General features: G+C 39.2%; 1 protein-coding gene across 2 annotated transcripts in view; it reads right to left on the bottom strand.

Moving 5' to 3' along the window:
- The window catches only part of ppip5k1b (diphosphoinositol pentakisphosphate kinase 1b), a 53,366-nt gene extending 38,582 nt beyond the window's left edge, over nt 1-14,784 (bottom strand). For both annotated transcript variants that reach the window (XM_061076600.1, XM_061076601.1), the window contains exons 1-10: nt 14,547-14,784; nt 6,582-7,144; nt 6,113-6,308; nt 4,910-5,000; nt 4,406-4,491; nt 3,579-3,733; nt 3,206-3,307; nt 2,250-2,411; nt 1,494-1,615; nt 270-371 (exon numbers count right to left, since the gene is read on the bottom strand). In XM_061076600.1, coding sequence (XP_060932583.1) covers nt 270-371; nt 1,494-1,615; nt 2,250-2,411; nt 3,206-3,307; nt 3,579-3,733; nt 4,406-4,491; nt 4,910-5,000; nt 6,113-6,308; nt 6,582-6,758 — 1,193 coding nt within the window. In that variant the 5' untranslated portion in view covers nt 6,759-7,144; nt 14,547-14,784. The remainder of the gene's footprint in view (nt 1-269; nt 372-1,493; nt 1,616-2,249; nt 2,412-3,205; nt 3,308-3,578; nt 3,734-4,405; nt 4,492-4,909; nt 5,001-6,112; nt 6,309-6,581; nt 7,145-14,546) is intronic.
- Nucleotides 14,785-15,038: the final 254 nt, after the last annotated feature.

The raw sequence follows: 15,038 nt of genomic DNA, 5'->3' as shown, positions 1-15,038 counted from the left end.
AGACCACATGATTGTTGAAAATTAAAGTCAAGTTAATCAGGAGAAAATAATATATTTTAAAACTGAACATTTTATTTTGGTTGAAAAATGTAGCTCAATAGTAATAGCTTATAAAAAAGCGTTGAAGATTTCATACAACTCTTAAAGCCACATATTTATAAAAGACAGTACAGGATGAGGTCTTATCTCATATCACGTGTCATAGGCACAGGAGCAATATCCCTCGGATTAACATGAACATTTTCCCTATTTTCCCTGTCAGTACATACATGGTTCCTGAGGTGGTTGGGACGATGGGGATGTCTTCAGCCTCCATTGGAATGGACCAGGGGATGTGGAACTGGGGGGCTAACTCCCTCATTACCATGTTCCTGGTGAAACAGAGGAAAGAAATAACAATGATGACTTGAAATCATAATTGAATGAGGTAAATAGGTTAATAAAACAAAAGAAAAAATAAGCCAACGTATTATTCATTCAGCACATGTCTCCCTGCGCCAGTCACTTTCATTGCAACACCTTGATTCAAGGTCTACATCTGTGTCTCAGATTTCACCTGAAGGATGTTTTATGCAACCAACAAAAACTAGGCACATTGAGATTATAAAAAAATCGACTCTAGTGTATATCATAAAAAACACATTATATGAAATTAAATGCTAACACTTTGATATTATTGGTGCTTGTTTTGTGCCCTAAAGAAAAAATGAAGTCTTGCTGCTTGGACCTGAGCATTGGACCTTGAGGAATTATGCTCATGCTATTATCATTACTGGAGGGAAAGCTTCCTTTATATTTTTAACATTTTTAAGTCTTCAGTCATGCAGTATCAGCTTCAAAGGTAATGAATCAGAAACAAACTACGATGTAAAGCTGACAACAGCATCCTTGGAGCTGTCTAGAGCTGTGGATAAACTATAACATGACAGCTTCAAGGCAGCACTTGCCACACAGACACAGCAAGACAATGCTTCAAATACAGTCAGCAACACCAGAAACAAAAAAGCCTGCCTATTTATTACATGATCTACAATGATGCATATCGTTCTTGTAATAAAGTGTGATAGTTAATGCATTACAAGGTTCTCCTTCAAAAGTCCTGCGATTTAATGACCTAGTAGAAAAGTTAAGCAGTTTTCAGACGTGTACCCGCACAATTGTGTCATTCACAAAACAGAAATCTCTGCAGTCCTCAGGTGATGGGTGACGCAGCAGGCAGAGGCAAATCACCAAAGGCTCTCTGGACACCTTTGTCAGAGTCTTCTAAATGAATGGCGCCACTTTCTTTATAGTACGTAACTAACGTCATCACCACGCCCAATATTATTAGGAGCCTGGCCAGGGAAAGTCTGGAGCCTCTAACTCAGACAATCACATTATCATGTGCAGCCCCTCCAAAGAATGTCCAGAGATCCTCCAGAGTTCAGTGCATTTCTGAAAGCAGCTTTAGAGATCAGTGTTTAGTAGTGTGTCTGTGAGCTAAAGTCACATACCCCAGGACTTTGGCACAGTCGTCGTAGTACTTCATGGAATTTTTGACGAAGCTGAAACCGTTAACGTCACAGACAAAGGAGTGGCCATTGGCTCTGAGCAGATCAAATCCACAAACCGTTTGCTAAAGAAGAAAAAGAAAATGAGTTTAAGTACGTCAAATAACATCTATAGAAAACACATACAGTATGTTTTAATCAGACGTAACATGATTATAATACAAGAATATAAAACACAACTGAGGAACACACTTTAACAGAGCGCTCCATACAGTATGTACTTTTTTTTAAATTAGTTTGTGTATTTGTTGAATCTCTGCTCTTTAAAGAACACAGGATAATTTGTTTGCAGAGGCATTGTCTTATTGCTAATAAACTATTTTGTCAGCAGTAAGTGCAGCACTTTGTTTATGGAAGTAATTATTATCATATTTATGTATTTTCACAGCAGCTAAATAAAACTGTAGCACACATTAGTTATTCAGTCACAGGTTTATATTCATCAGGCTTGTAATGGTACAAAATCCTATGGTCTTGTGCAGGTTGATGCATTGTTTGTGTTGGGTACAAACGGAATACTGGACATTAAAATTGTTTTTTCCCACCACTATTGTGTGTGGGAGGTAAAATAGGTCAAAAGGATGACCACTAACTCATAAATAATGTAGTTTTCAAAAAGAAAAGTCTGACCATCTCAAACATGGATCTTTTATCTTTGATCACTGTGCTGAACTTCGCTGCATGATGGCGCAGGTTTACCTTGAAAGCCAGGCAGACCTTGCGAGCCACCAGTTTCTCCATGGCAGTAAGCATGACGGGGTAGCGGATCTCCTTCCCCTCGCTGTCCCTCTCTACCTTTCCGTCGAGAGCAGGAGACTTTCGTGCCTCGGCGTGGGCGTAGTCTGGACCCACAGTGTAAACCTGAGATTTCCAGGACCAACACATAATAAGAACACATACAGAAGACACACAAACAAGGCAACGTCTGTGAGCATATGATAACGGTTTCTACATTTTATTAAAACTGCTATAAGATCTGCACTGAACACCAAATATTTTCCTGAAATTATCCAAAGGGGCTGTATGTGAGGACATAAATGTCCGAGTCAGTTGCTACGGACAATCTCCGGAGTTTTGCCTGCCAGCCCTGTAGTAAGATGTCATGAAAATGTCAGAATGAGCCCATCTCAGAATACAGCAGGAATAAGTCTGAAAAAAGTGTTTATGATGTTTCTAATACACGACAGACACACATAAAAAAAAAGAACACAAATATCTCACATAGAAAATGTGGACGAATATGCATTTGCATCAGTTCAAAACTGTTCCCTGAGATCTTCTAACATGGGCTTGCTCAATATCCCAAAAAACAAACTACAAAAAGTTTGGGAAAGCAGCTTACTGTTGCTGCGCATCAAAGGTTTAGGTAGTTTTGTGTTTTTTATAAATCCTAAGTCTTGGTTGTATTGCTAACGTGTTCTTATTGATATCTCTTATTTCATGTCTTTGATATTATTGTAAAACACTTTGAGCTGCATTTAATATATGAAAGGTAAATTAAATGAAAAAAAAGGTGCTAAATAAATAAAATGCATTATTATTAAGTCCTGCCTCAGGCACTGCTCCTCATCTGAACACTTATTCTTATGTGAAAGGAAAATCCCGGAGAAAGTCAGCTACAGTGATAAAACAACTCGTATTAACTTTGACTTTACCTTCACGTCTGTGCCATCTGTGGGCATGAACTCCTCGTAGATGTAGGATCCAGTCTTTCGAACATTGCTCTCTGGTGAGTATACACTACTCCGACTCCCAATCTATATATCAAAGAGACAGAGTTTTAAATTATGAAATAATTTAAGTTTACCACATTTTCTTTTTCTCATCAAATAATGGATGAGCCTTAAACAAAAACAGTGAGACATCAAATCAACATCACTTCAATAACATAAAGAGACAGCGAATATTTGTATCAATGGATGGCTGAGTTTAGAAGTTGTGTGACCCGAAGCAGCTTCCTGAACTCCTTCCTGAAAGTATCTGCCAATGACTGAACATTTTGTTGCCAATTTGTTCGGTGAGAGTTACCTTTCTGAAGAGTCTCTGGCTGCCTCCTCCAGCAGATGTTGGGTAATAGATGTAGACGTTGTGGTCTTCAGCGCACACAGGTTTCTCCACAAAGGGTTTCGGGAACACCTCCCCATTCACTTCCACGTGGTCCTCACCCTCCACAAGATTACACTCTGCATATGGACACATTTTGCTTGATAATTCTTAACAAACATTGATGGTACAGACAAGGAGAGTGCCTGAATAAGTTTGGATTTTGTACAAAACAAAATCTTTCAGAATGTCTATGACCAAAAGAGACAGTGAATAAGTTTTTCTTCTTCATGTTAATGCGCAATCAGATCAAATCTTCCTGCTGAGCTGGGATTTGAATCACTTGGTGACTAGACGTATTTAACGTTTGCGTTGCAATCACATTACAGTTTACGTAATTTCTATGAACAACAGATAGTCATTCATTTTGGAGGTCCAACCCCCATTTAATCTGAACACAGACTAAGAAAGATGACTTGATGTCCAAAAGGCAACAGGTCACAATGGCAGCAAAAACAATTAAATAAATAAAATTGTAATATTTAACTTTTCAATGTGAACGGTCTCAGTTGTGTTTCAACATTTACACAAAAATAGTGATGAACTCAGCAACGTCCAATCTAGCTTACATGGGTAATACTTTGTTAAATGAACTTAGGTTTCTGTCTCTTGGACTTAACACAAAAAATTATCAATATATTACTTGATTACTGCAGCTGTTTATTGCTAATATACGTTTGTTGCTATAAAACCGTGGGTTCATATTTAATTAATTAAAACAGATTATATTTTTAAAAAGAACTCTTGCACACCCTGAGGCTTGTCGGGATCTCGGTTTAACACAGCGTAGCGAGGTAGGTCAATGCCCTCTTCTCTTAGGATCCGGTAAACTTCTCTCCTGACAGGGAATCAAACAACTGTTATTAATAACGTCATATGTTTATTAAACATAGTGAGTCTACATGTTCAGCTTTTAAATAGATAGTGTTTAATGTTTTGGCTGATTTATGTATAAATCTGTGTGAAAATAGCAATAAGGTCACTGTCATTCCCAGAGTTCAGTGAGCTTCTTTCCCTGAACTCCTCTAGCAGGTCATTACTGAACTTTCAGAGGAGCTTGGAAAATGTCTCACTAGAAAACCTTAGGCGCCCTAACACCTTTGGTTTGAAGTCATGCTCTGGGAATGACTGGGAATTACTACAATGTCTCAGATTGCATTCGGGCTGGAGTAATGTTTTCCCCTCTGTTAGTCCTGGTTATGAGCCTGGCAGGGAGTATCTGTGTGTGTCTGTGCGTGTGCGTATGTAAAGCTTACCTGTCCTGTATGAAATACTGCATATTGAGGTCATTGATGAGCAGTGGATTCCTGAGCTTGGCGTACTCCACAGCTTTGTCAAGAGGGAATCCTGACAATTGCAGTAAAATTTATAAAAACTGTTTCAGTCCTTATACCTTAGTCAAGTACGTGTAACAATCCAAGCTCAACCAACAACAAAAATTTAGTGTGCTGATGACATTATATCCCACCAGTGCAGCAACAATAGTTCATTTATTTGAACAGGCTTGCATCACCATGTGCAGGTTAAGTTACTTCAATATAATTAGCCAACCACTAGGGCTATTGAGAAATGATATCTTCAAGTTCCTTTAATGCTTAAAAACATGTTCCACATGAACAAGTTCCTCTACAAGTGAGTGTAACAAAAATCCACGTCTTTCAGAAACAGCAAGGAACATTATTTTCCTTCTTTCCAGAAACACGACTCATACCAACACTCAAAAAATGATGTTCTATAAACAAACACAATGAAAAAAGTAGTCCCATGTGATATCTGACTCACATACCCACAGAAACAGTTGGTAGGGTAGTAGGGTTAGTAGGAAAATATATTTGAATAGTGTATGAATGTCCAGAATGTATATTTATAAAGATGCTGTTCAGGGGTTCATCCTTTACTTTTTTAGTTAACTGTCAGTGATGAAAACATAAATAGAGCATAATACTCGCACCTTCATTGTAAATGTGTCTGAAGTGACCTTTGTTATAAACAATAATTCTTTTAAACTTATTGAACAGATTCATACAATGTTGCAGGAAATTACATTTAGTTTCAGTCTGTTGAAGTCTGATTCCCATCTTCGCCTGACAATTGGTTACTGCAAAAGGGAAGCATCACTTCCCTTTTGTTTACACCAAAATACAAATGAATTTCACAACAGAGGTTTGATAATACAAAGCAAAGAGTGTTGATTTATAATTTGTTTTTTTCATAATAGGTGGATTTTATTTATTTCAATAAAATAAGATGCACTTGCACAGTAGCACAGAGTGCAATTGAAAAACTTTAAGCAATTCAAACTTCATAGAGGAAATGTAAAGCTACTTCTCAAACAAAGGTGTAACCCCAAAAATCTATAAGCTCCACCACCTCTATGGAGAGTTAAGATAGCAGGACACGTTTCCCTACCCCCTTTCACCATTTTTCATGACACAGAAAGACATTCCTAAACATCTTACCTTTGGAGTGGAAGGAGATGAGGCAGTCGCAGAGGGGCCATTTCTCCACAGGTTCCTCCAGGATCACCTCCTCAGGAAAGATGACCATGTCGATGTAGTCAAACTTACAAAGGCGCTCCAGGATCTGAGTCATGGGCTTGGATTTGGACTTTTTCATCATGGCACAAATGCCGACCACAATCTGTCGCTCCGATGGCTGGTGGAGAGGACACGGGGGGTGGAGACATGACATGAGGACCCAAAAAAGAGTCAACACAGATACGCATAACACAGAGACATTTCACCACTTAAACTGCAAATGCTAAAAAAACTTACATTTGAATAGTTACAGTTTAACTAATAATATCAGAAAAAAGATCGATCTTAATACTGTAAAAAACCTGAGGTACAAGCTACACCTCATTATGCACCTGTAAGCTAGGAAACCTTTGACACAAGCTGCACACATGAATAAACACCTGTAACTTACCGACCCATCTTCATCATCCTCCATTTCTTCCTCTCGAAACATCTCGTTCCTCATGCCTGTCTCCACTTGACCCATGTCCTGTTCATCATCTTCGCTGCCAACCACGAACAGAGGAGCGTTTCGGTAACTCCGCTCTTCCCAAGATCCTGGTGCTGGTCTGCCGCAGGGCTCTGACATCACAAAACCACGCCCAACATGGCTGCTCCAGGCGGCACCTCCTGGCACAGTGTCAGATAGTGATTATGTGCTGTAAAGGCGGAAGAAACCCAGTCAACTGTTCCACTATCGCTGGATGACTGACACCCGAGAGCACCGGTGATAACGTGAAGGGTCAGTTGGACTTTCTGACGCGGTTGATAAGAGCTATGTGCATTTACAGTACATGCTGAGGTAGTGAAGGAGTAGGGGATGTGCTAAGAGGTAGAAGAGAGAGGATGGATGACACGTTTGTTGAGGTAGACTGTCAGGATCCTTTTGTCAGGACGGAGGAGGAAAGGCTATGATGTATGACATGTCCCAGTTTGGAAACGCTTCTTCAATCAGCAAACTCCTTTTTTCTTGCCCTGCGAAGAAATGGTACAAAAAAACAAGGTTCAGCAGCTTGATCGGAAGTCGCAGGCCCTGATCTACTAAAGGTTTGGGCGTGTACAAACGTGTGCAAACTTGATTTCACCTGCAAAAAAACATGCATGCTGATCTACTAGCGGGGCGCACTGAGCATTGCGTGCAGTTGCCTTAATGAAAATGGATTATCGGGCATTTCTACCCTGAGTACCGAAAATACTGGGAGGAGTAGATGCAAATACTTTATTTGAAAGTAATTGCAGGGATTGTGACTGCGTCTATATGTAATACGTTTGAAAGGTGGGTGCTAATCAGCACAGCGCCATCTGTGGCTGCAACAAACAAAAATGAGCATTCACAGCCACTCATTTAAAAAGGACTGCCTCGATCATGTTTGCACCTGTTATCATTTGCAATCATTTTTAGTAGATCACCCGCAAAACGCTCACCAACTAAACATGCAATCTGTTATAATGCAAACGCAATTTAGCACTCTTTATTTGGGATCTTAGTAGATCAGGCCCTTAGTGATAAGATGCACTTAAAGGGATATCGGAAAATTTAAATGCACTCATTATCCACTCACCACTTTGCCGATGGAGGGGTGGGTGAATTGTTTGAATCCACAAAACACTTTTGGAGTCTCGTGTTTTCTCCATCAACATAGTGGAGAGTAGTTAATGAATGAATTTCCATTTTTCTGTGAACTATCCCTTTTAAGTTTGAATGTTTACAAGTTAAAAAACAGTTGCACGGACATGAAACAGTTAAAGCTGTGTGAGCTCACTGGTACAAATATCTGGATGACCACAGTGCTGGTGCAGTGGTGCCTCATTCAGTAGGTTTATATGTCACTAATAAATGAAGGACTGGACATTAATTGGATTGTTAGTCTAAGGTTACAGCTCCTCCAGGTAAGACGAGTCACACTTCATTTTCACATAAATATCAATCCTCATCATCGCCAACTAAACCACTTTATTATACATATCATCATCTTCTCCTCCTCGAGATCGTTAGCCTGCTGCTGACTCAGCACATTTAATTCTTGCAAGAGTCCATGCCGCTGGGTGTTGCCATGGCAACTGTACCAGAAGAGGAGCCAGTCTGTCTATCTATTGTGTCCAGAATGTTTATGAGAGAGGTTCACATTACTCTGGTTTGCATTTCCACTTATGAAACATACTTGAATGACACAGTCTTAATGATATTTTTAAAAACATAATCATGACATCATAGTGGGCTGCCCTCTAGGTTTAGCTTACAGTCAGTTTTTTTATTACCTTTATCTGCAAACATATTGATAATCTTTGTGTCCTTGTACGACAAATTTTTGTTGTTCTTTCACTGTCTTTATCCTCTTAGGTTTTCCAGTTATGGCACACCATAAACAATTTGTTGCTATGTGATATATCTGCTGTATTACTGTGTGAGCAGTTAAATATCATGCCTAAATAACGGACCATTGAAATACAGCTACCGCTTTCTAAAAAACTACAAACACACTGTTCCTTGAATCAATTTCCCGAGCAGTGAAAAGATAACGCAACAGAACACTGTAAATAATCACACACACCAAAGTAGTAGATTAAAATTGCTCCAAGGTGAGATAATTAAATGGTCAACTGAAGTGTGCTCAGATTTCACTATGCATTTGCAAACCTGGTGCTCTATTGTAATGGGTGTAAAATAAAGAGACAAAGCTGTTATGTCATTCTCTTGTAACTGAGCCAAAGCCTAATAGTGTTGCGTGAAATATGGCCCGGCTACATAAGAAGAAACTTGCTACTGTAAACTAGTGTGTCCTCAAACAGTAGTCTCAGCCAGAGCTTGTTCATGTGTCTGTCATCAGTGTAGTCCAACACCCCCTCCAAAAAACACTTCCACTGCCACATACTCACAACAGCTGACTAAAGGGGAAAAGGCTCCAGAAACAGATTGGGCAGATCATATCACCTTTCAAAGACGGCCCACAAGGCAACCGTGCTCTCCGCGCCACCATTGAACGTCTGCAAGAACGTAGTCAAAGTCACTTACACTCACACCCAGTGTCCAGTGATTATTTGATTGGCCCCATAAAACATTGTGACAGCTAAAGAGCAGACGAGGCCAACTTGGAACTTTCTGCCAGGACATGCCCTTAACCAAAGCTCACACACGACCCAGATTAACCTTGGTACCCAGAAATAACTGTGCCCTCTGCTACGTTAGGGGATGCGGCGGAGCCAGGCCACGGTATTGGATGACAAATACAACTTATCATTACTAACCCCTGAGGCGATGACAGGCTGCACCGCCCGGGGTTTGAAGAACACTTAAAAGATATAAACTCGTGAAAAAAATACCTGTAACTGCGGCGTTACTACGCAGACATGACCTCTACTCTCCAGACAGGATAAACTGACACTGCACGAAAAGGAAACAGTGTCATGATTGACTAGAGAGGAAATATACTCAGCCTCATAATTACACATGGCTCATCTTTGCATTTCATCAATATTTCCTGGTATTTAAATCAAACGGAAAAATTCTACATGTCATGTTCATTTATTTAAGACACATCCCGACCAAAAAGCAGCCATGAAATATTTGGCATCTTTGGAAACTTTGAGTTCTCTATCGTATTGAGACAATCTCAAGTCATTCCCCGTACATATGGAATATCAATATGTATCTGAGTCGAGAGACAGTCTCTTCACACAGTGAACAACAGTCACAGTGTAACCTACAGATCCTCAATATAATTGAGTCTGCTTCTTGTAAAGGATAGAGGTTTCAGCAAAATTGTTTCCATATGTTAATAACTGTTATATATCTTAACAATGAAGGCTCAGTCACATTCACCGACTCGAAGTACTCCTCTAATTAGATATTTCAAATTGACATGGCTCTTATACAGCAGCATGTAGTAAAATAGCATTACAAACTATTGCACTGAAACAAATTCAGGGTTTCCCCCAGTGCTGTATAGGCCTTGTGGGCCGCCAGGCCTTACTCCCCCCCCCCGCCAGGCTAAGCGTTGCATGTTTTTTTTATTAAAAAAAAAAAAAAAAATCCGTCACTCGCACACATCAACAACACTTCACTTCCTCATTGAGCCCCGATCCCCAAGCAACCATCCTATTGGTCCAAACAGTCACATGTCCCACCCAGACGCCTTCACTGACCCTCTGACATCAGAACGCTCCTTCAACACAGTGTTTTACTGAACATACGTTGCCTTCTCTGACCCTCAGACATCAGAACGCTCCTTCAACACAGTGTTTTACTGAACATAAGTCAAAACCGAACATAAACATAAACCTAGTCCGTTACACGATTAGGCTGCAGCTATTTGGTTTTATTTATTTAAAAATAGGGTACTTCTTATTTCATACATTTTCCACAAATATGAGGAGGACTCAAATAGCCCTACAAAGTTCTGTGTTTAATTTATTTCAAAGTAGGCCGACACTTGCCTGTGTATTTTGTTTGTTTGTTATTTTGTTGCTTGTCTGTTTGAGTAGCTGGCTGAAAGCAAAGAAGTAGTACGCTTATCTTTTATTGGTAACCAAACTGTTACGGTTCATTGTTTCTGAAATAAGAGGCCTGACTGCTATGTTCACAGCAAACTTGAATTTTTTTTAATATTAAGTAGGGCTGCCACTAACGACTATTTTTCTATCAATTAATCTGACGACTATTTTATCGATTAGTCGATTAATCTAAACGATTAATTTTCCTCCAAAAAAATCAAATTGACCATTTCAATTCAGTTAATTTTATTTTGATAACAAACTGTATGTCACCATATAATGCAGCACAAAACAAAATGTAAACAAAGGCTCAAATATTAAAGTGCAAAACTGTAGGTTTAAACTAGCAACTCCAAAGTGATAAAAATAAATAAAAAAGAGGGCTTATAAGTTAAGTCAGCAGTGCAACTCAAAAAGATATCAAACTTTCTATTTAACCCCTTATCAAAATAAAAAAGTTAGGTGTGCATATTAAACAAAGTGCAACATGTTTAGAGTATAAGAAACAATGGTGTCCAGCTCAAAATCCGACTCAACACCCCCCCCCCCCCGCCCCGCGGGTGCCTTCTAGCAGCCCTACCACCAGGCTTAGCACGTTTTCTGGGGGAAACCCTGCAAATTAATTGTATATGTGCTGCAGATGCATATTGGTATAAATGTGAATATTTGTCCCAACATGTAGAAGACAGAAAAACTATAGATTTATTGTGGTTATTGAGAAGCTGTGTCGCCATGTAGTCCACTAGAAAGCACTGACAAGTTTATTTTTCAACTGTTCAGAACATATCTAAAAAATCCCCCATTGACTTATGGTGCTGTATTCATTCCCACTACTCACCCGCATGTCTGTTCTACTATGTAACTTTGGTGAGTGTGTACGATCTCCTGTGAGAAGTGTGTAACTGACTAATAGTCGCAGCTTGAATTTCCACAATCAGGCCTAGCAAGATCAAGAATATCGAGCTGTAGATCAGTTCATAAATTATTTTCAGTTCAGTGGGTGGGGGATCCTCATCAGAAATGTTGGTAATGATATGTATTTATGAAAAACATTTGTATCTGCCATAATATTGTAGTCTGATTTTTTAACCGTAAAATATCAGCGTTGGCCTTATATATGTCAAGCTTCTCAAATTAAAATTCCACATTCCCACTCTTGCTAATGGTTGTCTACGACATTTTATGTCAAAGTACTATAATGAAAGCATGACTTTCACATTTCTGTCCATTATAGGTGAACATGAGCTGTGCCCAGGGCTGAGTAGTAATGTTGCATTTAGTGTATGTCACCAAATGTTGACTAATGTCATAAATAACTAAATGTCCCTTTCACTGAGGACAATAGAAAGGAGAGAAACAGAGTAACCAAACATTAATTGATCGTGCGAGGCTAAATCTAGAGTGTGTACCCTCCAGAATAAAAAACGCTATCTACCATTAATAAATCAGCAGGCTGATTTAAGAATCTTCATCTGCAGTCCCTTGTCCACGATGAGTCAACTCGGTCATCACAGCAGAGCCAGAGATCAACAAAACAACACTAATAAAAAGCTTTTAACCTTTGAGACTGTTTGCCACGGGAGGCCTGCCTCGCCTTTATGAGGGGGGGGGGGGGGGGGGGGAGTCAGTAATTAGATCCTTTTCACCGTCACCCTTTATCTGATTAAATGCTAAATGAGACCCAAGACGACACGCGGTGTGAAAAGGAACAGTGTTTCTGTTATGTATTCACACTTTGTGGGTGGACTGAATAAACAAAAAAAAATAAATAATGAGTGATATTATGATGATGATGATGATGATTATGTGCTTGTAATAGAAATGCAAACAAGACCTTTTTATTATTTTGGTTTGTATCTGTTCCATTGGAATGAAGAGTTTGAGATTAAATCATTATCAAATTTATTATGAGCAATAAAACTTAATGCTACAGTGAGCAAAGTTATCGAGGATGGACACAAACAGTAGCTACGACTACAAATTATCAGATAACATCCTGGTGATGTTATCGGGGTAGAACTGCCGGTGGGACAACAGCTACAGCTGGTTCTACAAGATTATAGGTTTATTATGTAATGAGCACTCAAGAAATTAGCTGTTTGCAAATACAACAGAAACAGAGGCCATAATCAGCCTGCTTGTCAACCATAGGCCCACTACTTCTTCTCATTGACCATTGCAAACAGCTCTCCTTGTAGAAGACGAGACCTCTGTAAGGTTAAAGAGATGGTTTATGGATTGTCTAAAGATACAGGACTTTAATCACCTGACTCACTGCGTCTTATATCTTTAATCAAGCACACAGCTTTCAGGGTTACAATAAATTTAAAATTTAAAAGGGATAGTTGCCTCCCTACTCCTCATGTGGTGTCATCCAAGTGTCAGTAAGCCCTGACATTCAAATTTGACTCGAAACAGCATAATTTACACCATTTTTCTTTAGCCTTTTCGAGTCAAACACCTCACCAATCCCTCCATCAGCATAGTGGTGAGCAGATAATGAATTTTCATTTTTGGGTGAACTATTCCTTGAATGGTTCCCTTTGGAAGGCTAAGCTGCAGCAGCAGCAGCAGATAATACACAATCACAGCAGTAACAAAACAGAGGATAACCAGGATAAAGTGGAATATAAACAAGGATACAACTTTGTTGAGTTCATATATGAATATAGTGCCAAGGGGACAATTTCAGCACCTGAATGTTGTAATTACAATTTTTGAAAGCGCAGAGAGATTAGATAATAGCAACTTATGTATAAATTAACTAGAGTGGAACTCAGTAGAGTGCATACCTCCAACAAGGCCCAACAATCCCATATAAAAATCACATTAAATGCCTATATCAAGATTTTTACTTGGATCTCATACATTCACAAATATCAGTTCCCTCGAAAAGTCAATTTTTTTTTCATCAAGATTAATTATTTGCTCTGAACAATCAACGGAAATTATGAAAACCCCCTGTCTCATCATGTTACCAGCTGGATCCAACTGGCCTGTGTGCACTGATCATGTTGCTTTATGTTAAGTTTGTTACAATAAGTGCATTCAACTTAATTTGCATGTCAAATTAAATTACATTGGTGATTGCTTGATTTTTTTAATGTGATTATCATAATTTCGTGAAATCATGCTATAGTAAATCATAACATGTGATGTGTAGTCTGAATAATTAAATGATAATTCAACCATTGAACACTTTTCAACTTTCTTCCATTTTCTCTCATTTCAACTTTATTTTCTGTGGTTTTTGTTGAGACTCTCTATACTGCAACTAGGGTTCTTCCATTTGTCCAGAAGTGCAGACTTAACATGGAACTCTATCTGTCTCTGACTCACTTAGGCCTATACCATTTGTGATCTATTATTTTGTCTTTCTTCTGCAAAATGTCTTAATGTTAATAGTATTTCATTCCTCTTATTTTAGACAGAACATATAAAAACAACAGACACTAAGCCTTTTGTCAGATCATCTCTGGTTAGGCTAACATTAATTTGTGTATTGATAAACTGTGATTAATGTTTCAGCTCTAATGAGTTTGAGATATGGTTAGAAGTTGTTAGCTCTGGAATAAGGGGGCCACATGTAGTCTGACTCACAGCAGCTAAACACACCTTGACCTCCTGTTCTCTTGGAGACTAATAAAAACAGAACGACCGCCTCAAATCACGGACACACAATGAATGAGTCACACGGAGGGTCTGGTAGGAACACACAACTCCAGTGAGAAACACACAGACACAGACACACACACACAGACACGCACACAGAGACACGCAGGTGAGTTAGAACACGTTAAAAGCTTCCACACACTCCACAGCTGAGCCCCAGCTCTCAGATCCACGCGGGGACGAGACAACATGTCCACAAATGGAGGAGACTTACCGGCGGAAAACAAAGTGAAGTCACTCAGCTGTTCACTTCCTGAGCTGGACCCTGCTCTGTAGAGAAGCTGCTGCTCGTTGCTGCACTTTGTTTTCTTCTTCCTGTGGTTGTGTGTAACAGTAAAGTTGTGACGCAACAGCTGAAGGTCATGTCCAAGTACTAGTAGTACTAGTAGTAGTACTAGTAGTAGCAGTACTGCTGCTAGTGCTGCTGCGACTGCTGCTGCTACGGCTTCTTTCCTTTTCCTTTCTCTTCTACTCTTTTGTTGTTTTTTTCAAACACGTTTTTTTCACAGCCACAGCGCTACTGCCATCTAGCGGGCGAGATCGTGCATAGCAGGATAGATAGATAGATAGATAGATAGATAGATAGATAGATAGATAGATAGATAGATAGATAGATAGATAGATAGATAGATAGATAGATAGATAGATAGATAGATAGATAGATAGATAGATAGATAGATAGATAGATAGATAGATAGATAGATAG

The sequence above is a fragment of the Limanda limanda genome, chromosome 8 (genome assembly GCF_963576545.1).
Source record: "Limanda limanda chromosome 8, fLimLim1.1, whole genome shotgun sequence".
Taxonomy (NCBI): domain Eukaryota; kingdom Metazoa; phylum Chordata; class Actinopteri; order Pleuronectiformes; family Pleuronectidae; genus Limanda; species Limanda limanda.
Note: the sequence above shows the minus strand (reverse complement) of the source record. Positions and strands in the feature narration are given on the sequence as shown.